The following is a 23816-nucleotide window of genomic DNA, read 5'->3' as shown; positions in this document are numbered from 1 at the left end:
ACAGGGACATTCCTTAAGTCACAGGAAAAGCTCTTCTTAATGACATTAAGTCCAAGTTTCTTGTCTCAAATTTTTATGCTTATGCCATTAAGCACTGAGAAATCAACAGATTTACACACACACACACACTCATGTGCTCGAGAACACACACATGCACACACACATACAAGTGCACATACACACAAGCACACATACACATGCACACACATACAAACACACATACAAGCACACATGCACACACACACACACACTCACACTCACTCTCACAGTATAATGCCTTTGCCTTCACTAGATTCAGTCCCTTAACTCCAGAACCATGATCCGCCCCCCAAAAAATTACTTTTCATTATAACAAATAACAAACCCAGCAGACTGTGAACTGGTTAACTGCGGTGTCCCATCAGTAACTGAATCAAAGCCTACCATCCCCCACACAGCTCTTTAACTCTTTTCCTTTTGGACACTTTTGGCCCAAGATATTTTACCTGACTCCAGGTCCATGGATATATAAAATAAACATACAAGTCAAACATTGCCGATAGTAAATTATAAAGTGTGTTGTACCACAATTTTTGACATACATATAATTACATCTCAGCTGAGTGTTTGATACCTACATATTTTAATTTTATAATTGTCAATGCAGTGTAAATAGTACCAGATGGCAGAAGTACATTCAGAGCCATAACAGAAATTGTTGAAAATTCTGTCCTAATTCCAAGCCAAACTCATTAAGTTATTTTTAAATGACTCAAGTCTACAATTCAAATAGCATTTTTCTTTTTTTTTTTTCTCCCTTTTTTTTTTTTTCCCACTTGAGACAGGGTTTCAATATATAGAGCAGGCTGGCCTTGAACTCACAGATACCCCCTACCTCTGCCCTTCAGGAGCTCAAATTAAAAGTGTGCACTACCACATCTGGCTGCGAACATCGGTTTTTAAGTCAGATGTTCTACCACAGTATAATTCAGAGATCTATTGCTTAGATACACGCTCAGAAATGGCGGTAGGATAACACTGAGTCTTTGTTGCCCATTATTAAATCATTCCATTTCTCTAGGAGCAGAAAATGCTGCATGTACAGTAAAAACACTAATTGGTGCTGTAGTCAGGAATGTCACCGGGTGTGTGAGGCAGTCTGCATTGGTGGTGTGTGCTGAGATGCAGTGCCCAGTGCCTTGCTGTGTGTTTGGAATATAGGCTGCAGGGAAGCCATGCACTGCTGGTTGGCACAGCTAGAAACAGGTCTGATTCGTCGCACATTTGATTTGAATTAAGTTTTAGTCATTGTACATTTGGAAATGTTTTACTGTTGCCAGGCGTGTGTGTGTGTGTGTGTGTGTGTGTGTGTGTGTGTGTGTGTAAGAAATGATGGTCAAGCTGAGTTCCAGGACAGCCAGTACTATGAAGAGAGACCATGTCTCAAAAAAACTATGTATATATAATGTTGTGCGTGGCTTTTTTTTTTTTTTTTTTTTTTTTTTGGTTTTTCGAGACAGGGTTTCTCTGTTTAGTCCTGGCTGTCCTGGAACTCACTCTGTAGACCAGGCTGTCCTGGAACTCAGAAATCCGCCTGTCTCTGCCTCCCAAGTGCTGGGATTAAAGGCATGCGCCACCACCACCCGGCTGAGCATGGTTTTTTATCTGTTTACTGTGTGAAACCAAGCCGGACTGTGCTATCCCCTTTCTGTCTGCTGCTCTGAGCATATGCTTCGTCTCTTACCCAGTGGTGAGCATGCACTGTGCACGCAAGAGGAAACTGTTCTGTTGCTGGGTTGTATCTGTTTGGCGGCACTTTATTTCAGTGCCAATATATTTTGCTCATATCTTCAGGTAGGAACACAGCTGTGCACACAGTTGGGTTACACTGTAATACTGTGGTAAAAACGCTGCCTCTCTAAATTACTGCCTCTTCTTAATTACCAAAAATTGTGGAGAAACTGGAACAGCAGTGTACGACGTTAAAATCTTTATATATATTGGGTTTTTTTTTTTTTTTGAAAGAAAGCTTGTTTGTACAGCTCTTCATGTCTAACACCCAATGCCTAAACAAATATTTGTCTTTCTAGATTGTGTGACCTTGACTTTTAAAGGCCACAGAGGTCTCTAAGACACCAGCAAGAAGAACAACCGATTTCCTCCTTCTGACATTAAGATCTGTGGTTTCTGAGAGAACCCCCCCCCCCCCCGCCCCAAGCTGCTGCAGTAGCCATAGCACAGTGGCTTCTGGGTAGAGACATTACTACTCCACATGTTTTTCAGTATGTTCTCTGAGCTGTGTGCCTCGTCAGGGAATAGAAAGGGGACACCAATAATAAGAAGCTAATCTATAAATATCTTAACTTATTTAAAAATGTTTTATGATATACTTTACATTCAGCATTTGAAGGAAGAAAATTATACAATGACTTAAAATGCAGCCCCAGATTAAAGCCTCCTTTCTGATCGCACCTGTTTTGTGTGTAAGACTCTACCCAAGACTCAGACAGTTAATGAATAAAAATGAGTCACTATGGCAACCATAAATGTCAGGGGTGAGCTTGTGCATGGTCATTAAGTCACTTTGCCATCATGTGTATTACACTTATTTAAGGGCATGCTCCACATGGCATGTGTGTCAGGGACAGAGGACACTCTGTGGGAGTCAGCTCTCTTTCCATCATGTGTAGGTCAGGGATTGAACTGATTGTCAGGCTCTTGGGGCAAGCCTGAGGTAGCCTGCCAACTGATCACCACTTTTTTTTTTTTTTTTTTTCTTTTGTGTAAACATTGATTTTATTGTAACAAAGCAACTTGTACACTTCAACATTTAAAAATAAGTATCTTTTTCCTTCCAGTGGGGGGGGGGACAAAAAAAACCCACCTAAAACGGGAGGGGGGGGAAGCAAAAAATTAAAAATAAAGTTACAACAGAGAATGCCAACTCCAGATAAAACTCCACAGGCTCTGCTGATTTCTCCACTGAGTGGCAAGGCTCAAGTCATTGTCAGGAGAGAATTTTATTTTAAAAGTGTCACCTTAACCTGCAAGGATGTCTGTTAAACATCACAATTAAATATGCCAAAGAGGAAGCAGTATTGTTAGATCCCCACTTACACACCTCAGACCTACCCCGCTGACCACCTATAACCCTCATGTTTTTCTTTTTTTCTTTTTCTTTTTATTAAACAAGAGAAAGACAGATACATGTGTCTCTCTGTGAATACAGACAGCTAGCAACATGTATCTGTCTTTCTGAGCCCAATATACAGAGAAAAGAAAAACCCTAGAATTCTATGCACTGCTACGACAGGGGCTAGCACCCTCCAGCCTCCAGCAGAGCCAAGGGAACTGGAGGGCTTTTGTTTTTCCCCACAGAGCACCGAGGTGTTATTGAATCCAGTTTTTGAGACAAGAAAGGATAAGAATGATTTAGAACAGAAACATGGAGATTCTTTTCCTGTTGTATTTTGCTCAAGGTATTTTCCTCCAAATTAGTTGAGAACCATGATGTTGAGACCTCAAAACCAGGGCGGCTGAGCACAAAGGGACGGGGAGGAAACGACTGCAGCTTGCTCCCAGGGACTGGAGAAAAATTACAAAAGAAAAAGAAAATTTTAAAAAAAAGGTTGGAATCCATCAATCTTCTGTGCTAGTCATCCTCACCGTTATCCTCTCCTTCCTCCCCTTCATCATCTTCAGCTTCATCTCCTTCGTCAGTATCTTCCAACCCTTCCTCCTCTTCATCCTCACCATCACCATCTTCTGCCTCTCCTTCAACACCCATATCAGGAACCAAATAGTACAGCAAGGGATTTGGCCAAATATCGTCTTTGATGATGTCTCCTAACTGGTCAGCACCCACGTCAGCACCAGCATCAGAATGGTCAGTAAACCAGGAAAAGAAGCTCTCTGGCTCTTCCTGCCGCCACCTCCTGCTGGCCTTACTCTGCGGATGACTTGGTCAAATCTTTCCAGATTTCCACTTGATTTCAGTGGACTTTGAAGACGGGTCACCACTCCCATTCAGATGAAATTCTTTGGAGAGAACTTTATTTTCAAAGTAAGGATTTTCATCAAAATAAAAATCTATTCTGTTACCTAATTTAATGCCTTCAAATTCTGTCACTTCAACTCTGGTTAGATAATTCAGAGCCTTCTCTTCCTCCCCAAGCAGTGCAGACACTTGTGGATGGTTGACAAATGTTATTACCCCCAAATTTGACATTTTGGCGATCAATTCTGTTCTCTTGGGAAAAAATGGTTGGCGGAGCTATGTTTTTGTTCTACTTCAAATTTTCCTCACTGGCTTGTTTAAAGTCTATTTCATTTTGTACTTCATCAATATGTTCAGTTGCTTCTTGCTGTTCTTTTTCTGAGGCCTCCTGGGCCCTGTCATGATTGGAGTTGAGCTCCTTTTTACTGGCTTTGAACATGGTGCCCTCTGAGGTTCGGAAGGAGAGTGAAGGGATGGCCAGCGGCTTCCCCTCCTTGCTCTCCCCCTGGCTGCCTGGCACTGCCTGTGGGGCTTGACACTGAGACAGGCCAGGTGCATTGTGGTGAGCCCCCTGCCGGGCTCTCACTGAAGGCAGGGAGCCTGGGCTCTGGGACTCTGCTCCCTTCTCATTGCCTTGAGCTGCAGCCACCTCTGCCTCTTCCTCCACAACCACCTCCTCCTCATGGCCCACCACCGTGTTTTTAAAAGCTTGGTTCATATGTATTCCAGCATATATACTGTCTTGGTTATGATTTCTATTGCTGAGATTAAAAAGCTGTGACTAAAAGCAACTTGTGGAGGAAAGGGTTTATCTCCCCTTCTGTCCCGGTTGTTCCAGTTCATGTTCCAGTTCATCATGAGGGGCCGTGCAGGAGCTGACTCAGAGTTTCTTGCTGGCTTGCACTCGGCGGCTTGCTCAGCCCACTTTCTTATAGAACCCAGGAGCACCAGCCCAGAAATGGGCTGGGCCTCCCGCATCAATCACTAAATGCCCTACAGCCTGAGCTCATGGAGGCATTTTCTCAATTGAGCTTCTGTCCTCTCCAGTGACTCGAGCTTGTGTCAAGTTGACATAAAAACCAGCCAGCAGATATACAATTGAAGGGTTAACTCAGACTGATGATACTAATGTCATAAAACTATGACTTTTGTTAATTTAAAGAAAAATTCAGTTTAGTATAAAGAAACCCAAAATGAAATTTCAGGACTGATAAATACTCTGTGTATGTGCTACTGTGGTGTAGATAGACCAAGTCTCAAATACGACTAATAAAGGGCTTCCTTTATCTTCCGAAGACAAATAGAGGACCAGGAGTTCTGTTGAAAGCCATTTGCCATCAAGATGTCCCTAGTAAGGACACCTAAGTTAGCACTAGCCACCTTTGAACAAGCCTCTGGAGGTGTCATAAAAACAGCACGGGGGGGGGGGGGGCGCAAGATCACTCACTGAATTGAGGCACTTGCCACCAAGGCTGACAACCGAGTTCTGTCCCTGACACCCACATGTGGAGGGGGAAGTCAGGAGTCTGGCAAGTTGTTCTCTGACCTCATTTGCACCAAGATATGCATGAACACACATGCACACGCACACGCAAATGCACACATGTGTAAAACAAATTGTAGAGCAGCATTTATAAGTTGGTGAATGGTTAGGTTTTGCTATCTATAAATGGTGCTTGATACACCAGACACGCTCTTATTGAGACTCTTTTCTGGAGTGAATAGCTGTAGATGCATATGGCATGGAAGGCCCTGTGGATGGACCATTTTGAGGGTCTTGGCTTGGTCTCAGGACTCTGGTGTCAGTTTGCCAGACAGATCTGGGTCTCCACAGACTGGACAGCCATCACCAGCAAAGGGTCTCTTCCACGCAGTGACCCAGTTGGTGCTCGTTGGCACTCAGATGCTTGATGACATCATTGGTTCATTAAGAGACCTGTGACTGTAGGACCAGAAGCTCGCAACAGCACTCCATCGTCCCCTGGTACTTGCCTATTTACATTTGACAAGCCTGTGTTCATGGGGCCTGAAGAGTCAGTCACTCTTCCTTGGCACACTGACCCAAAACAAGACCGTATATAAATGGGAATCCAGCAAAATGGCAGCCACTTCACAGACCACAAGAAATCTGCTAGCTCTGCCACCCAGAGCAATGACAGTAACATCCAAAGGTAGAAAACACTGAGCACTTCCACTTCCACTTGGCAGGGACTCGGCTCAGCTATTTGATCATCCCGTTGACAGTACTCTGCCCTTAGAGCAGGATGCATGTCAGTACTGCAGGACCTGAGCTGAGGAACTGGCTGGCGCTAAAGGCGAGTTCAGCTTGAACAAAGCCAGACCATAGTGTGTCTGTCAAGCAAGCTCTCCTGAAGCGACAGACCCAAGAGCAGCAGAGACAGGCCAGAGAGATGGCGCTGAGCTGTCCCTGTGTCTGCGGTGCATGTGGGTGCCATCCCAAATGGAAGGATTTTTATTGAACTCTTGAGCCCAAGGAGACACTTTTTAAAAAAAAAATCAGCTCTCACTCTATAGCCAGACTGTCTGACATCCGGCTTCCGCATCTGAGTTTCTGTTAAAATTTTATGTGTATGGGTGTTTGCCTGCATGTGTATGTGTGCACCATGTGGATATGTGGTACCTGCAGAGGCTGGAGGATGATGTCAGGTCTCCTGGAGTCAGGGCTTCCAAGGCCACATGTAAATGTGGGGAGCTGAACTCTGGTTCTCTGGAAAAGCAGGAAGTGTTCTTAACTGCTGAGCCATCTCCCCAGCCCCAATGGAAACACATTTGTACAAAGTAAGTGATTAGCATGTCATCATTGGTTTAGAAATTTTACAGCGACTTGAATACTGAAGCGTAAACACTCACAACCTTGGTTTTCTAGGCTGCTGGCCGAGTTCCCGGCCACGGGCGGGCTCCTCACCTCCTGGCAGTTCTACTCTGTGAAGCTCATCAGATACATCTCCTACTACGATTACTTCATTGCCTCCTGTGAAATCATATTTTGTATTTTCCTTTTTGTCTTCATAACACAAGAACTGAGAAAGCTGAGTGAGTTTAAGTCCGCCTATTTCAGAAGTGTCTGGAACTGGCTAGAGCTGCTGCTGTTGGTGGTGAGTGCACAGCCAGAGGCACGGCTTACGGGGATCCCATCTGAACCTACAGGGATTTTCTATCCATCCAAGACTGACTTCAAAAGCTACAAGTACCAAATAGGAAATGAGCTGTTATAACAGCTAATCCTATGCCCCTAAAAGAGAAAAATCTGTTTTCTCTGATTTAGTTCTGAGAGGGCCAGCAAAAGCCTTAGGGACTCCATAAGTAATAATTCCCTTGTCTCCCCTCTTCCTTCCCCACTTTCTCTCTCCTTCTTCCTCTCATCATTTTTCCCTCCCCTCCCCTCCCCCCCTTCTCTCCTCTCCTAACCAAATGTACTATGTAGACTGGCCTTTAATCCTCCAAGATCTGCCCACCATTGCCTTCTGTGCGCTGGGATTTAAAGTGTGTGCCAGTGCTGTGATTTAATGTACATGGGAGGTCTTGATAGACACACTCCCAAAATGTATTTGCATGAGGCTTAGCGAAGAGCGCTTATAGCCCCATCCATGTACTTGGGAGCCTGAGGTAGGAGGGTCCAGAAGGTCAAGGCAAGGGGGGAAAAAGACTTAGGAAGATAGCTCAGTGGATAGAGCAAATGAAGCCCTGAGTCAGACTCCCCAGCACCCATATGAAGAAGCTGGTAACCCCAGCACTGTGTGGGGTGGTTGCTGAGCCTGGCTGTCAGCTTAGCTCCTGATTCAGGGAAAGACCCAACGGTTTTGGGAAAGTCCGACAGATGGACGGACCGACGGACAGACGGATGAATGGACGGACGAACACCCTCTGTGGGCCTCTGCTTGCACTCCCAGATGCATGCATCTGTACACACATGCATACATCACACACCAGAAAGCAGAATGCCCCTCTACCTTTCTAGTTTCCCTAATAATGTCCAACAAAGAGCAGAACATCAAATGTTAATCTGTAGAAGTGTTTCTGTCAAAGAAAAGCCAAAGGGCAATTTCAAGCAGTTCTAAGTCTCCAATGCCAGCGATGACCGGGATCTGAAGTCATCTTTCGAAGGGTTCATTCCAGCATTCTAAGGAGGTCAGTTCGTGTAGGCCGCAGGTTTTTTGTTGCAGTATTACACAGTAGGAAAGACTAAGCTTTGATGAGTGGTGGCCTAGAAGCCCTTTGACAACTGAGTAACAGGCTGGCACGTTAGGAAGGCCAGGAAACAGTGTCTCTTCATGATATACAGTGACTCTAAGTGTCACTCTGTAGCATTCTACTTCCATGCTATAGCATCTCTGTTGTGACTGGGCTGTCACCCTGCCAAGCAGAGAGTCAGCCAAGACCACAGCTGGAAGGCGAGCTGGACAGGATAGCGGGAAGCCAAGGCAAGGTGCTGTGGGCTACAGTGTCCTGGGGGCTCTGTCACAGTAGAGGTGGACTCCTATCTAGGCTCTAGAGCCGGAGACAGTGTGACCTCCTCACACCACAGGCTCGTGGAAGGACACCCATCATTGGGCTGTGAGGCAGGCCTTCTGTTACCTCCATTGTGTTGTAGTTGGGACCAAAGACGACAGAGATGTGTGGAGTTCAGAGTAAAAGCAAAATCATTGTCGTAGACTTGACAAAAGAGATATTTGTATGCTCTTGGACTCAGAGCTTGACCAAGTCTCTTTCTGAGGAGTTGAAGGCTTGTGAGGATGGCAGGCGGCTCCCTTGTGTTTGGTACAAAAATAGACTTGATAAGCCACTCTTAGCAGAATTATTTTAAAGCCTATGTCCCATCTTTTCCCTCCCTTTTTATTAAGCATTTAGTGAACGTTCTTCATGTGTTTCTTCAGAAGCTGAGAGACAGAGACAGAAACGGTCTCCAATTTAACCCTTCTTCTCCCTTCCAGCTCTGTTTCCTGGCTGTGTCTTTCTACGCGCACTGTAACGTGCAGAGTTTTTTCTTACTCGGACAGCTGTTGAAAGACACTGAAAGCTATCCGGATTTTTACTTTCTTGCATACTGGCACATTTACTATAACAATATAATTGCCATCACTATCTTCTTTGCATGGATAAAGGTATTTATATTTCACTCCAGTACATAATCCAGTAGATATGTGTATTGGTAAAACTGCTACCTTGTATGGAGGAAAAGTATTTCCTCCACTAGGAAGAGATATTTTTAGAAACAATTTGGCACACTGGGTAAGGTTATTGCCCAAACGTGGTGACCGGAGTTTGCACCTTGGGAGAGAGAGAACCAGTGCCCACAAGTTGTCCTCTGACTTCTATATGTGCTGTGGTATACTGTCCCACAAACCCCCATCACCTATGCAAATCCCCCAAAAAGTAATTAAAATCAACCTGACCTTTAAATGAGTGCTTATAGATCTCCAAACACCCGTGGTTATCACCGTCTTCCTTTTATTTGGCAAGTTCTTCTGAAATCAGTTTACCCGATTTTAAGCAGCCCCGTTGGGATGTGTTGACTGTTGTGCTGTGTTGACTGTTGTGCTGTGTCTCTTTCAGATATTCAAGTTCATAAGCTTCAATGAGACGATGTCTCAGCTGTCATCAACGCTCTCCCGCTGCATGAAGGACATAGTGGGGTTCGCCATCATGTTCTTCATCATATTCTCCGCTTATGCCCAGCTGGCATTTCTTGTTTTTGGGTCACAGGTTGACGACTTTTCTACTTTTCAAAATTCCATGTAAGCCCTTTAATATAAATGTAAGACAAATGTTTTCTGACTGGAAAAAAAAACCCCACAGAATGTCATATGATAAGTAGCTCGCTTAAAGCTTGGTTCTATATTTCACCTAAGGCTAAATACCATACAAATGAAGTCTGCCACTGGAGAACTTAACTAGGAGGTGGTATCTATTTTTCAGTCATTGGTAGGTCAAGTCAGAAAAATAATTTTTCACTTAAAGTGAGATTATTACCTAAAATAACGTAGGTGGGTCCGAGGGTTCCGGTAGCCTTTACTCTTGGAGTGAAGGAAGTCAGTGCTTTCTACAGGGGCATCATTTCTAGAATCTTTTCCCCTGTTAACACAGTTGTTCCTTGCTTATGTGCCAGACTTACACTCTAAGGCAGCCTTCTGAACCTAGGTGTCGTCGTGCGTGCCTAAACCCAGCACTCAGGAGGCAAAGCAGAAGGATCTCAGTTGAAGCCAACCTGGGCTGTATATTTTGAGACTCTGTCTTAAAAATACAAAAATGTATAATAATCTTTAATATGTAAAAATAGCTTTATAAAAGGAAAGTGTGGGGCACATGCCTATATTCACACAGAACTCAAGAGACTGAGGGAAGAAGATCACAAGTTCAAGACCAGCCTAACTAGGTTGACCCAGTTTAAAAAAAAAGGGGGGGGGGGAGGGGGATTTAGGTTTATAAAGCAACCAGTAACTGCAAACAAACCTATAGAAGTGAATAGTTATGTGCCTTGCAAAAATGTTCAAGCTTTTCTTCAAAAGTGAAATCTATTTCATAGATTTACTTATTTTTTTGGCTGGGGATACAGGTCAGTTGATGGAGTGCTTGCTGCCCAAATGAGAGTAGGGCAGCTTGTCCCATGATTGTTTGTGGCTTCTTTTGTTTAACATGGTGTCCTCTGCTTCCATCCTGCAGAAATGTCACAGGATGTCACTTCCCCTTGTAGCTTAGTAATACTCCATTGTATGTGTGGGGACAAGGAAAGAAACAGGACAGTTACCATTGCCTGAACTACTGGGTCAGCTGTTGAGTGCCTCTAATCATGCCTCAGGGGACTTTTTTTTTCCTTGTATGTGTGTATGATACATGTGTGCTGTACGCATGTATTTGTGTGGCCTCGTGTGCAGGTGAATGTACAGGAGAAGACCAGAGGTTGGTATCAGGTGTTTCCTGGATGGCTCTACTCTGTCTTTAATTGTGTGTGTGTGTGGTGGGGGTTATGCATGTGAAAGTCAGAGGACAACGTGTGGGAGTCAGTTCTTTACCTGCTAAGTTGCCTCCTCCACCCCTCAGTTTTATTTTTTTGAGGCAGGGTCTGTCACTGAACCTAGAGCTCACTCATTGGCAGCCAGTGAGCTCCTGGGATGCACACATTTCTGCCCTGCCCGTAGACCTCCATGCTCAGCTTTGGCACAGGCACTTGAGACCCAAACTCAAGTTCTCATGCCTGCATGTCAGGCCCTGTCCCAGAGGAGCTGTCTACATAGCCTCACCTTGGGAGAACTTGCTAGTGATCTTAGAGAAATTTTTACTTTTTTAGAGGGTGCCATGTAGCCTACAAAACACTTAAATTTGCAATGTTACAGAGGCTGCCACTGAATGGCTGGTCTCCTGCCTCAGCCTCTCCTGTGCTGGGATCATAGGCATGTTCTACCATGCTGGGTCCGTCTTTAGGATGCTGCCACTGCATAACTGAAGCCAGAGAGGAAGAGTTGGGTTGTGACTCAGTGGTAGAGCACTTACCTAGCATGTGTGAGGTCTTGGCTTTAGTCCCCAACACTGAAGAAAAAAAGAAAGTGGAATGCATATGTCTTATGCAGCCAGAGTTGTTAGCAACTCCCAGCTGTCAAGTATGTGAATGAAGAGATGGAAACACTTCTAATGCTTTTCTTCTCACCAAAGATTTGCACAGTTTCGAATTGTCCTCGGGGACTTTAACTTCGCTGGCATCCAGCAGGCCAACTGGATCTTGGGCCCCATCTACTTCATCACGTTCATCTTCTTTGTGTTCTTTGTGCTCCTGGTAAGAACGACTCCCACTCTTTCCTCTTCACTGCACACTAGTCACACTTTGTGGCATTGCACACTTGGTCCCCACCCAGTGGTGCTGTTTGGAGAGGTTTAGGTGGCATGGCTTTGATTGAGGAAGGCTCAAATGACTCCTGCTCAGCTTCCCAAGTAGCCAAACTGTGGGCACCTGAGCCACTACCCAGCTTTGTGTCTGTGCGTGCGTGCGTGCGTGCATGCGTGTGTGTGTGTGTGTGTGTGTGTGTGTGTGTGTGTATGTGTGTGTGTGTGTGCATGTGCTGGGATTCTGGGGAACCAAATTCAAGGCTGTTAACATTCTACACAAGCACTCTAACACTATATGCCCACCCCTAAGTAAATTTTTATTGATATAATTATTTAAATATTTCTTCCCCAGAACATGTTCTTGGCAATAATTAATGACACCTATTCTGAAGTGAAGGCTGATTATTCAATTGGCAGAAGACCAGATTTTGAACTTGGCAAATTAATTAAGAAGGTAAGTTAATATATTTTCCTAAATATAATTCTAAAAACTGTGTATCACTTAAACCCTCCAGAGAGACATGCGCCCTCTGGGTCTTTTCATTGTTTGAGAAAGGGTTTCAGGTCTACAAGCTGGCCTTAAACTCACTGTATAGCGGAGAATAATCTGAACAGTCCTCCTGCCTGTAGCTCCTGGGTGCTGGCATTATAGACAAGTGCCACCACATCCAGTTATGCAGTGCTTGGGGTGGAAGCCAGTGCTTCGCGCATGCCAGGTGAGCAGCCTTAACTGAGCCACATCCCCCGCAGCCCCTCTGGCTTTGACAATTAATCCAAAATTATTTCAGAGTGTCACATACTAAATACTAACTACAAAGCACTGTCAGATGGTAAATGGAAAGTGTCCCATTGCTCGTAAGTGTTTATCAGGCTGGATCCTAGCAAGCTTCCACGGTCTGCCTTGTCTGCCTTGCCCTCCCACAGTGCATGGCAGCATTACCCAGACTCCCCTGCCGTTCATGGCAGCTTTACCCAGGTACCCCTAGCTCAAACATCACTGTCCTCGAGGCTTGCAGCCTCTCTGCAGACACTGTCTTGCTCACACCTGTGGAATCTCAAGGATCCTTTCAATTCTCACTGCCTCCAAGAGATCGTCAGGGCTTTCATTCCCCATACGATGACACCTTTTAGCTGTTCCCACCTGACCCCAGGCCATTCCAACTTTGATTCTAGCAGATTCCTTCGGGAATCAAGCCCCATTCTTTTCCCCAACCCCCTGCACACCTCACAGTTCTATCCCATCTTCAACTACCATGAGCCAGAGTTTCTACCTTTCCAGCCTTGGTCTCACTCAGCAGCTCTGGCTGGGCCTTGCTGTGTGGACCAGGACCAGGTTGACCCTGAATCAACAGCAGTCTGTCCCTTACTTGTGCCTCCCGGGTGCTGCTAACCTAAGTACTGACTGCGTCATGCACATTCTCACTCGGCCTTCTGCTCATGCCACTCTCTACCCATGAACTATTCTCAGATCTCTTCTCTTTCTTGTCAACTCTCTGTTCTTGACAGAGTGGAATCTGCCATCCTTTTGACCTCTGGCTCACTCTGAGTTACGTACCTGCCTTACCTCCTTAGTTATGGTTTCTATTGCTGTGATAAAACACAATGACTAAAATAATCTTAGAGAAGAATGTGTTTGTTTCAGTTTATAGCTTGTAGTCTGTAATCAAGGGAACTTGGGGCAGAAACGTGGAGGCAAAAACTGAAGCAGAGGCCATGGAGGTGTGCTGCTTTTACTGGCTTACACAGCTTTTTTTGTTTGTTTGTTTGTTTTCGAGACAGGGTTTCTCTGTGTAGCTCTGGAACTTACTTTGTAGACCAGGCTGGCCTCGAACTCAGAGATCCGCCTGCCTCTGCCTCCCAAGTGCTAGGATTAAAGGCGTGTGCCACCACCACCCGGCTCACACAGCCTTTCTTACACCAACCAGGACAATGGGCCCAGGGTGGCCTGCCCCCCCCCCCCCAGTGGGTTGGGTCCTCCCTCCTCAATCATCGATCAGGAAAATACCACATAGACTCCAATATGGTAGGGGCATTTTCTCAGCTGAGATTTCCTCTTTTCAAATGCCTCTAGTTTGTGCCAAGTTGAATAAAACCACCCAGCATGCCTCTACCAAATTGTACATCCCGGCAATTCCAAGAGCACATCACAGAGGTGTCAGTAGCTATGGACCTGTGGAGCTTAGACCTTTGTCTTGAAAGTTATCTGTAAGAGAATACTGTTAACATAAGAGTGTTTACATACTTAAAGCAGTCCATGTTAACACTTAAAAATTTTAAGGTTTTTAACTGTGTGTATGGATATGTGTGACCCTCCCTGCCCTCGGGGATCGGAAGCTGGTATGCATCCATGAGGACAAAGGGAGCAGAGAGGATACACTTGGGGTTCAGAAACCCTACAAAGAAGAAGACACACCAGGATCAGCTGCAGGGAGGCAGATCAGCTTTACTTGGGGTGATTCAGGGCTTAAGTAGTTTGGGACGATGGGGCAGGGTGGAAACATCCAAGATACAAAAGTCACTGGCTGCATGTGGCTTGTAATACCAGTACCGAAATGCCTCATTAGCTTGGAGAGCATTTCAGGAATCCCAGGTGCTGTCTGAAAGGGTTCTTGGGTTCATATTGGGAGAAAAGAAGTTGAATCTGTAATCTTAATCAAGGCTACATGACATTTTTGCAGGTAGTGGTGTGGGTGTGGTGGGGGTGTTGAACTCTTCAGACAAGGTCAGAGAAGGGGAAACCCTGCCAAAGAAGGGATTCCTCGTTATGGCTGAGCTCAGGTTATCTGGTCAATGGTAGACTTCAACTTTAATTAGCAGGGCAATAGGTGTGTCTGTGTATGGGTATGTTTGTGAATGCAGGAGCCCATGAGGCCAGAGGCACTGGGTTCTCCTGAGGCTGGAGTTATAGGTGACTGTGAGCTGCCTGACAGGTGATGGGAACAGAACTCTGGTCCCTCGAAGAATACCAAGTCACTCTTACCTGCTGATCCATCTTCCCAGTTCACACGTTAGTGCTTTTAAATGACCCTTGCCCACATTCCTGACAAAGCCCCCTTGCTCTTTCATAAAGGCAAGATGCAAGGTAGCGGCACAGTGAGAGGACCACGGTGCTGTGCCGGATGTCTCTTAGGCAGGAGTCTTTACAGCAAACATGTCATAGTTCATGTATCTTGATTGAATATAAAGACTACAGGAAACAACTTTTGATAAATTCTCAAACTCTTTTTTAATTAAACCAGAGCTGCTTTAATGTTCTCGAGAAACTCAGACTCAAAAAAGCTCAAGATACTGAAGACAAGAAAACGTAAGATACTCAATTCTATCATTTTCAAATTCTATAAAGAACATCTTAGTTTCTTTTCTATTGTTGACTAAGGTAACTTTTAGAAGAAAGACTTTGAGGCTTTCAGTTCCAGGGAGTTAGAGTCCATGACCATCAAGGCAGGAAGCATGGCAGCAGGCAGGTGGGCGGGCGGGTGGCAGGCAGGCAGGCAGGCAGGCAGGCAGGCAGGCAGGCAGGCAGGGCGCTGGAGCAGTAACCGAGAGCTGACATCTGATCCACAAACAGGAGGCAGAGAGCTAACTAGGAAAGGCATGGGCTTTTAAAACCTTAAAGCCTACCTCCAAGTGACACATCACCAACAAGGCCACACCTCCTAATCCCTCCTAAAACAGTTCCATTGACTGGAGATCAAGCATTCAAATAGAGGAGCAGATGGTGACATTCTCATTCAAACCACCACACAGATATTCAACTTAGGACAGGGTTACTGCCAGAATCCTATTTGTTATGTGTTGATTATCATGTAATTTATTTGTTTTGTATATCTAAAATCCACTAACTACACTGCCAACTGTAGTGTTGACTGTTCTCCTGGTGACCACATACATGCCAACAGGGAGGTCGGCTGCCTGCTACTGTGCAGAGTATTTAGAGTCTTACCACATATTCTGACCCTGGGAAAAGATCAAAATTCAAATTTTAAAATACGATTTCTGTATCAGGCGGTGCCGGTGCATGCTTTTACAAGCTTCTATTTCCAACTCTTGAGAGGCAGGGGCAGATGGTGGATCTCTGTGAGTTGGAGGCCAGCCTGGTCTACATAGTGAGTTCCACAACAGCCAGGGCTACACAGAGAAACCTTGTCTTTAAAAAAAAAGCCGGGGGGGGGGGGGGCGCGGGGCGGGGCGGGGCGGGGCATGGTTTTCCTTCTGTATCATAAAGTCAAGAAATCATAAATTAGATTGATACTAAAATGGGAACATCTATCAGTATTTCGGGAGAAATGATGAAAGTTAAGGTTGCCCATGAATCTAAGCACACCAGATTCACATAACAGCCAGTGAGCTTTGGAGCCATTGTGGAACTCTCTTTTAACACTTGTTTGGAGCTAATACGCACTCCAGTGGTAGAGGACATGGCCCCATGTGAGGATTTGGGCATGCCAGAACCCACTGAAAAGACAGCACACACAGCCCGTGTTTTGCCACAAGGAAAGGCTCTGGCAGGAAGTTAGGAGAGCAAACTCCCTTGCACAAGTATAAGGCAGCTCTAGTCTACATGCAGCAACACAACTTAAGTATCGAAATAAAAACACTTTACAATAGTTTACAAACGGGATTTGTGCTTAGCATGATGCTTGTGCTTGTTAATGACGAAAAAGTGATTATTTTTTTACGGCTAAGACCCTAGTAATTACATTTTCTTAATGAGCAGCATTTGTCATCAGAAAGAAGACAGCCCAGCCCTTGCTGTAGGTCTGAGTGGTCCTGGTTGCGTGCCCTTTTTACTCACATATATTTATTTTGTATTTCTAGTAGGAGAACCACTGGAGACTTGACCCAACGAGCCAGAAAAGAAGGCTTTGATGAAAGCGTAAGGTTTTAATTCATTTTTCTAAACACAAGGGATAGCTTTAGTAGAAGTTGATTAATAGAACTATTTTATAGCAACAGTTATCACCTCCAATACACCTCTCATAATTAGGAGCCTTTCCCATCTATCACAGTAAACAGTTTACAGGATTTAATATAAATAGATCATTTCTATTAAAAGGACCCATGTCAATTTTCACAAGTCTGGGGATTGTTTTATGCATGCATGTATATGTGGGTATGTCATATATAGGTGGGTATGTACACAGACCAGAGGTATTATCTCAGTAAGGCCATCCACCCCCTTTAAAGTGGGATCTCTCATTGGCCTGAAGCTCACCAATTAGACTAGACTGGCTTGCCAGTGAGCTCCAGAGGTTCTTCTGTCTGGTTCCTCAGCCCTGAGATTTACAAGTGTGGACTACCACAGTCAGCATTTTAAAAAGATTTACTTGTATATTTGTCTGTGTGAGTATATGTGCACATACATGTATATATAGGTGGACTTCGAGTCCCTAAGAGAATGTTGGGCATCCTTTTGTAACATTTTCCACAGTTCAAGACTTTCTAAAAATAAGTCCATAATTCAATAAACCACTCCTGAAATAAAAGATATGAGAATTAAAATTGTATGTATGAAAAACTTCACCTAGCACTGTCAACAGGATGTTCATGCACTAAAAGGAAAAAAATAATCAAGTTAGCATGAAAATGTTCAACATCATAATCATAAATCAACAGGATAATAGCTAGAATATATTCACAGAACGATGTCAGACTTCTTACAAGCAACGAAACTGTGCTTCAAATACAAAGGTCAAATCCACATGAACATTAAGTGAATGCTATAGCTTTCTGCAGATTCTTCTAAAGGATGAATGTGAACCAATCAAAAGATGGTGGAAAACACTAGAGAGGGGGTCGAGGGCAGGAAGTCACAAAGTTAGAGGAGGCTCACACACCTGCAATCTCAGCATTTGGGAGAGGGAGGCAGAGAGATCTGGAGTTCAAAGCTAGCTTCAACTGCACAGTAAGTGGGGGATGGCCCAGTGGGTAAGAGCGCTTGCTTCCCATGCATGAAGGCCTGAGTTCAAATCCCAGCACCCATATGAAAAGCAGGGCATATGATACTGTAACCCATGCATTGGACAGATGGAGAGGCAGACCCTGAGAGCTTACCAACTGGGAAATGAGGCAGAATGTGATAAAGACGCCCGAGGTCCTGGTATGGCCTCTACATGTATTTGTACATTATTGTGTGCACCAAACACATGCACACAACTTTTCTAAGGATGAGCTAAGCCCATGTCCTGATGTACCTACAGTATAATCAGTCTGATCATTTAACAGTCGCAAGTTTCCCTACCAGCACGGTGGAGCTCCACGTAACACAGGGCCAGAGGGACCATCTTGAAGGTGCTCACAAACACTAGGCAGGGATCTTCTTAGCTGCCTTGCACGATCTCTGGACTAAATACACTTAGTAACTTCATATGAAGCTGCCCCAGTCCAAAGTGTGTTTGCTTTCTAAATTAACCTTGTGAGGTATATTTGATTGTACATGTATGTTCATGTGTGTGGATGGAGGGCAAAACCAGCACTGGGTATCATCCTTGGTTGAGACAAGGTTTTACTGAATCTGGAGCCAGCCATGTATAGACCAGCTGAGATGACAGGCACTCGATGTCATAGCTTGGCTTTTGATCTGGCTGCTCGAGTGCTTTGCTGAGCCAGCTGTAGCTCCTTTTGAGACAGATTCTTGCTATGATGCCCAGGGTGCCTCAAATTCTCACCATCCTGTTTTAGCCTCTTGTAAACCAGCATGAGTATGCTACCATAGCTGGCTTACTCAAACACTTGGATCACACCTGGGGACACTACTTCCCTTATCCTTTCCTGGGCCGTTCCTAATTTCCATAAATCTGTTTTATCCACCTTAGATTTGAGAAAAATGAGGCAGGCAAGATGGCCGAGCATGTAAAGGTACCTGCTATCAAGCCTGATTACCTGAGTATGAACTCCAGAACCCACATGGCCCTACAAGTTGTTCTAACATGCACCTCTGCATGCCTCTGCAGAGGCGCATGTGTGACACACATACACACATGTGCACATGAGAAACACTGAAATGTAAGTGTACTCGGACACAGGACAAGCCAGTGGTGGTTAAGGACGGCTCACAGGAGGACTCCATGTCAGGAAGGGGCACTAACACTTGTTTTCTAGTGTAAAAGACTTGGGTACATGACACTGGTGCACACAAATCATTAACCAAGGCAGGGAGTATTTACAGAAGTGACTAAGTCACTTCTGTGCAAGTCGGGCAGAAAAACTGCTGGGAAGGCAAAGAATGGCCACAGATGCATTTTAAAGGATACCTGCTGGGTATGACTCATGGCAGGCAGAGCACCTGCATAGCATATATGAGACTCTGGACTCTGAATACTCAGCTCTGAAAAAGAGGGGTAAAAGTATTAGTCCTGAGTGAAACCAGGAAGTCATGCCATGATGCAGAAAGAGGCACAGCTCAGCTCTCACAGTCCAGGCTTCGGGGCCTGCTGGTGCAGACCACATGCCAGGCTGTGGGAAGCCTGTGATCTTCAGTAGTTTACTTGGCACATACAGATGGCAGCTGTGCTTGTCCTCTACATTGACAGGAGATCCAAGAGGCAGAGCAGATGAAAAGATGGAAGGAAAGGCTTGAGAAAAAGTATTATTCTACAGAAATTCAAGATGATTACCAGCCTGTCACTCAGCAAGAATTCCGAGAGTAAGTATTTGTGACATGTACCAACTAGGGTACATGGGATACCAGGATATGCAGAGTGAGAACATAAGTTATATACATTATTTTCTTGAGCCAGAGTCATATGTGCTATACCTAATTCCTTTTCCTTTTCTGCAGTTTCAAAATTAAAAGTACACAACTCCATTTACTTAGTAAGACCAGGGGGCTGTAGAGCCAGCTCAGTAATGAACAGCACTGGCTGCCCTTCCTGAGGACCCAGGTTTGATAGCTCACGTTCTCACTCCAGTCCCAGGAGCCCAGCGTCTTCTGGCCTCTCTAGCGCCAGGCATGCATATGGTGCATGCATACACACAAGCAAATATACACATAAGTGTTTAAAAGTGAGATGCGGTGTTCCACCTCGGGATGAAGGGCACAGCAGGCTCACTCACAGCTGGGCACCAACTGCCTCAACTGCCCTGTGGGATGTGCTTCAGGAGCTTGTCACCCAGACAGTAATAAGCCACTGTCCCCTTCAAACCTCTCTCCTAGACTCTTTCTATACGCGGTGGAGCTTGAGAAGGAGTTACATTACGTCAGTTCAAAACTGAACCATGTGATGAGAAAGCTACACTAGGGGGCTGACAAGTGGAGGTAAGACTTCACGGGAGCCAGCACCCTAGTAAATACTGGGGCATTTACTGTACTGTCCCCTAAACATGCCACGGCATACGTCATTGTTCTCGAAGTGCTGGGGACTGAGCGCAGTGGCCTGAACATGCCAAGCTCTGAGCCACATCTGCAGCCGAGATGCATTTTAAAGGCACTGAGCCACTATCACTCAGGATGAGTTCTGTGAGTTACGTGCAGTTTACCAAGTGTGTCCTGTATCTGCACATGGGCACACATAGGATGTTTGTCACAACTAATAAATTCTGGGGTTGTAGAAGGGAAAGTATAAGTTAATGCTTCTGACTCATGGGGGCAGATTTCTAACGGTTGGATGAGATGCAAGATGGTTCTCTCCTGGTACAGAATACAAGAACTGTGTGGTAGTTTCAACCATATCATGACCCAGGGTCTCACTTGCTTTAGACATAAGTTTCTGACAAGGTATTATATAGTATATCAACATAAAATAACCTCCATTCTACAAAACCTGAAAAAGTCAAATACAGAACTAACTCTGCAGTCAAAAACAGAAATCTAGAACAGCATTGCAAGTTTCCTAAAAGCAGAATAGATGCCGGCACAAAGACTTCTGTATGGAAATTACAGAAGAGGGTGCTCTGAGAGCCTTGTTAGAAAGCTGTGTATGGCTGGTATTTTAGAGACGGAGGGAAATGTTACTCTTCCAAGTTCTAAAAGTCCCTCAAGTATAGCCAGGTTCTGTCCTGTGGGTCTGAGTTCCACCACACTCAATTACAGCACTCACTTTACTCATTAATAATGCGCGGGGTGTGTATTTAAAGTGTGAATAAGACAAATATTTTAAAAATTAAAACTTTTGAGGCAAATTAAAAAAAAAAATGTTGCCCAGACTTACCTTGAAGTCCTGGGCTAGATGGGACTAGGTGTGGATATCCCAAAGGAATTTAAAAACAAAGGAATTTAAAAATTACTACCCACCTTCCTCAAAGCAAGGAGCATCCAGGTTTTTTGTTTTAGAATAAAGTAATTCACTGCAACAAAAAATGACTAACTCTGGCATTGGAAGGCAGGGAGGAACAAGAGTTCAAGGTCTTTGGACCTACATAGCAAGTTCAAGACCAAGATAATGAAACTGTGCCTGGAAAATAAAAATGAAGGTAGTTTGGGTATTCTCTCTGCAGCTTCTCTAAACAGCTCTAAGAAGCAGTACAAGGACTTCTCCCCATAACTCTGCTGGCCAAACTGTTGAGCAACCTGGTTGTGTCTCCTGACATCATCACTGGGTAATTTACATAAGCCTAGAACAATTAATACCTCCTAGAAAAACAAACATCCATTTACAATGACTTAGAACAGTAAAGTTCTTTTATTACAAAACTCTGTACAATGAAGTGCCAAACAAACACAGCAATGTAATCATAAGGTGGACATACATAGATCTATATCTATATAGTATTTATATATAGATATAATTTTTATTTGTAGCAAAGTAAAACTCTCACAAGCTGCCTAAGTATCCCCACTGCTAACCATGAGTCAGCACGAGCACATGGAGGCGTGCGAGCCACTTCGCTACTCTCCTCAGCCAAAACTAACACAGAGCGACCACATTAGGAAGCAGCTGTAACTCAATGAACCCAGTCAGGCTACAGACTTATAAAAATATTGTACTCAAATAGATTTAGCGTTATAGAGAAGGAATATATTATTTAAAACATTTAAATAGTGCACATGAACATTTTTTGCATGTGGTATACAAAATAAAACATTCATAAAAATATACAGTGCACATAAAATTACGTGTAGCAATCCTGTCTGGAAAAAAAAAAATAAGAAGTACACCACATGATGGGTTCAAATCAAATGATACATATTTTTGGCATTCTTAATTAATTTTCTAAAAATACATTATGAATGACCTAGCATTATCAAAAGGAAACCACACAAACAAGGCTGGATGATGCAGTACTTTTAAAAAAACCCTCCAACTACATATTCACTACTGCTGGATTTTTCCCTCTCCCCAAAAAAGGCATTGCACACACAAGTGAAATGTGAAGTACTTAGACACACTATTTATTATCAAACTACTTCCTGTCTTACTGTGTAATAATAGTGGCAGCATTCATGCTTTCTTCACCTTATCAAATGTTGTGAAATTCCATTTGAATGAAACAAACTATTAAGAAATCATGCATGAGTCATTACATGCAAGGCAGGGGCAAAGTGAGACATTTATTAATTCCAAAAAGCACCGGAGTGGGGATGGGGTGTGAGGGACAACCCACTTAGACTAAGCCTGACCCACATCTGTCGTACTAACACAAGTTACTATCCCATAAAAATGATCAGCAGATTACCTGAAAAGCCATGCAAAGCCAAAGGAAAAAAAAGATGCTAAGAGGAGCAAACCACTGCACATCCGTGAGCGGCTGCCTTACACAGCAAGCTACTGGGTGAGAGGTGGTCACTTGGAATGAAGCCCCCTGAATAAACAGGCAAAGCCGCAGTGGTCTAGCCCTTAGAGAACACACTGAGGTGTGTTCGTTCTTTTGAGGCCCATCTGATGACACACAAATCTGAGCACCACCCAAGCCCCTCCACACCGGCATGGCTACTTTCTCACATCATCTGGAGGTGGGTTGGGGACAGCACAAGGTTTGATCCAGACAACTCAGCATTGGCAGCTGGTGACAGTAACTGAAGTCCTGTAGGCAGCGTGTGGTGTGACTCAGCTCTGTGAGTGATGTGTGCAATGTTGCAGTGACTAAGCAAGGCTGCTTTGTGCTCTACCTGCTGCTCTCTTCACTCAGTGCTGTGACCACTGAATTGCAAATCCTGGCTAAGTACTATCTGTGCAGTTGCCACTTTGGAAATGACACAGAAAGGTGTTCCAATGCAGGATTTGAAAATTCAGTTTGGTTTTCTAGAAAAAAAAAATACATGTCACATTTATAGGCTATTCTTTTAAATTTTCAGTCATTTTGTTAAGAAAAAGGCAACCTAAGAATTTCATTCAGTGTGAAGATTTTCCTCTCAATTTTCTTCAGTAATGCCAAAGAAAAAACAAAGTAAACAAAAAGCTTTGTATTTCCAAAGTTCTTGAAGTACTAGATGTACCTGCAGTGACCAGTGAAGGAGACTGCATGTGTACTGAGTGGCGAGGACCTGCGGTGATGTCACAGCTTCCCTTGCCCTACTGGAACCACAGACAAGGACAACATGGGCTTCTCTGAGTGCCTGACACAGTGAACGCAAACGAGCCAAGCACACATGGTCAACGGTCAGGGACACAATCACTTTATGATGTCAGCTTTCAAGGAACATATTTTATATGGATTTTGAAGAGTCTTGTTTGCTGATAAGAACTTCAAGAAGTCTAAGCTTGGCTTTAATTCTCTTGTACTCCTTATATTCCTCAAGCACTGGAACGCGATCCTCCTTCTGGGCGTTCCTAGGGAAGATGACACTCTGTAAAATACTCACAAGTTTGTTCTAACATGGAGCACAGTATACATTTAAGCTGAAACAGAAGCTGCTCTGGGCACAAGGCTATTGGACGACTTCACACAGAAAACTTTAGTAGCTCGGTCTACTGACTGCTTGAATACTGTCCCACGCTGACCAGGAAGTGGGAGGGTCTGTGCGTGCCAGCGGGCTACTGTGAGTCATTTTATACACTTAGCAAACCACTCCATTAGTGGTCAGTTTAACTGCAAACTACAGCATCAAATTACCTCAAGTATC

The 23816-nt window shown here is 44.3% G+C and overlaps 2 protein-coding genes and 1 pseudogene across 11 annotated transcripts in view; 1 reads left to right on the top strand and 2 right to left on the bottom strand.

The window, feature by feature from the left end:
• Pkd2l2 (polycystin 2 like 2, transient receptor potential cation channel) overlaps positions 1-23816 on the top strand; it is a 43782-nt gene that overhangs the window by 9583 nt on the left and 10383 nt on the right. Inside the window, exons 6-14 of one of the 2 annotated variants that reach the window (XM_076912845.1) lie at positions 6864-7092; positions 8929-9099; positions 9551-9732; positions 11645-11765; positions 12168-12269; positions 15055-15119; positions 16634-16691; positions 19348-19460; positions 19971-20072. In XM_076912845.1, coding sequence (XP_076768960.1) covers positions 6864-7092; positions 8929-9099; positions 9551-9732; positions 11645-11765; positions 12168-12269; positions 15055-15119; positions 16634-16691; positions 19348-19460; positions 19971-20055 — 1126 coding nt within the window. In that variant the 3' untranslated portion in view covers positions 20056-20072. Of the gene's footprint in view, positions 1-6863; positions 7093-8928; positions 9100-9550; positions 9733-11644; positions 11766-12167; positions 12270-15054; positions 15120-16633; positions 16692-19347; positions 19461-19970; positions 20378-23816 lie in introns of those variants that run through there. The other variant, XM_076912843.1, reaches the window with a different exon arrangement.
• On the bottom strand, positions 3512-4618 carry LOC117720048 (protein SET-like; annotated as a pseudogene).
• The window catches only part of Fam13b (family with sequence similarity 13 member B), a 77100-nt gene continuing 74700 nt past the window's right edge, over positions 21417-23816 (bottom strand). For 7 of the 9 annotated variants that reach the window (XM_034517642.1, XM_034517639.2, XM_034517641.2 and 4 more), the window contains one exon: positions 21417-23523. In XM_034517642.1, the coding sequence (XP_034373533.1) occupies positions 23400-23523 (124 nt within the window). In that variant the 3' untranslated portion in view covers positions 21417-23399. The remainder of the gene's footprint in view (positions 23524-23816) is intronic. The other 2 variants (XM_034517643.2, XM_076912841.1) reach the window with 1 other exon arrangement.

The sequence above is a fragment of the Arvicanthis niloticus genome, chromosome 14, assembly GCF_011762505.2.
Source record: "Arvicanthis niloticus isolate mArvNil1 chromosome 14, mArvNil1.pat.X, whole genome shotgun sequence".
Lineage (NCBI taxonomy): Eukaryota > Metazoa > Chordata > Mammalia > Rodentia > Muridae > Arvicanthis > Arvicanthis niloticus.
Note: the sequence above shows the minus strand (reverse complement) of the source record. Positions and strands in the feature narration are given on the sequence as shown.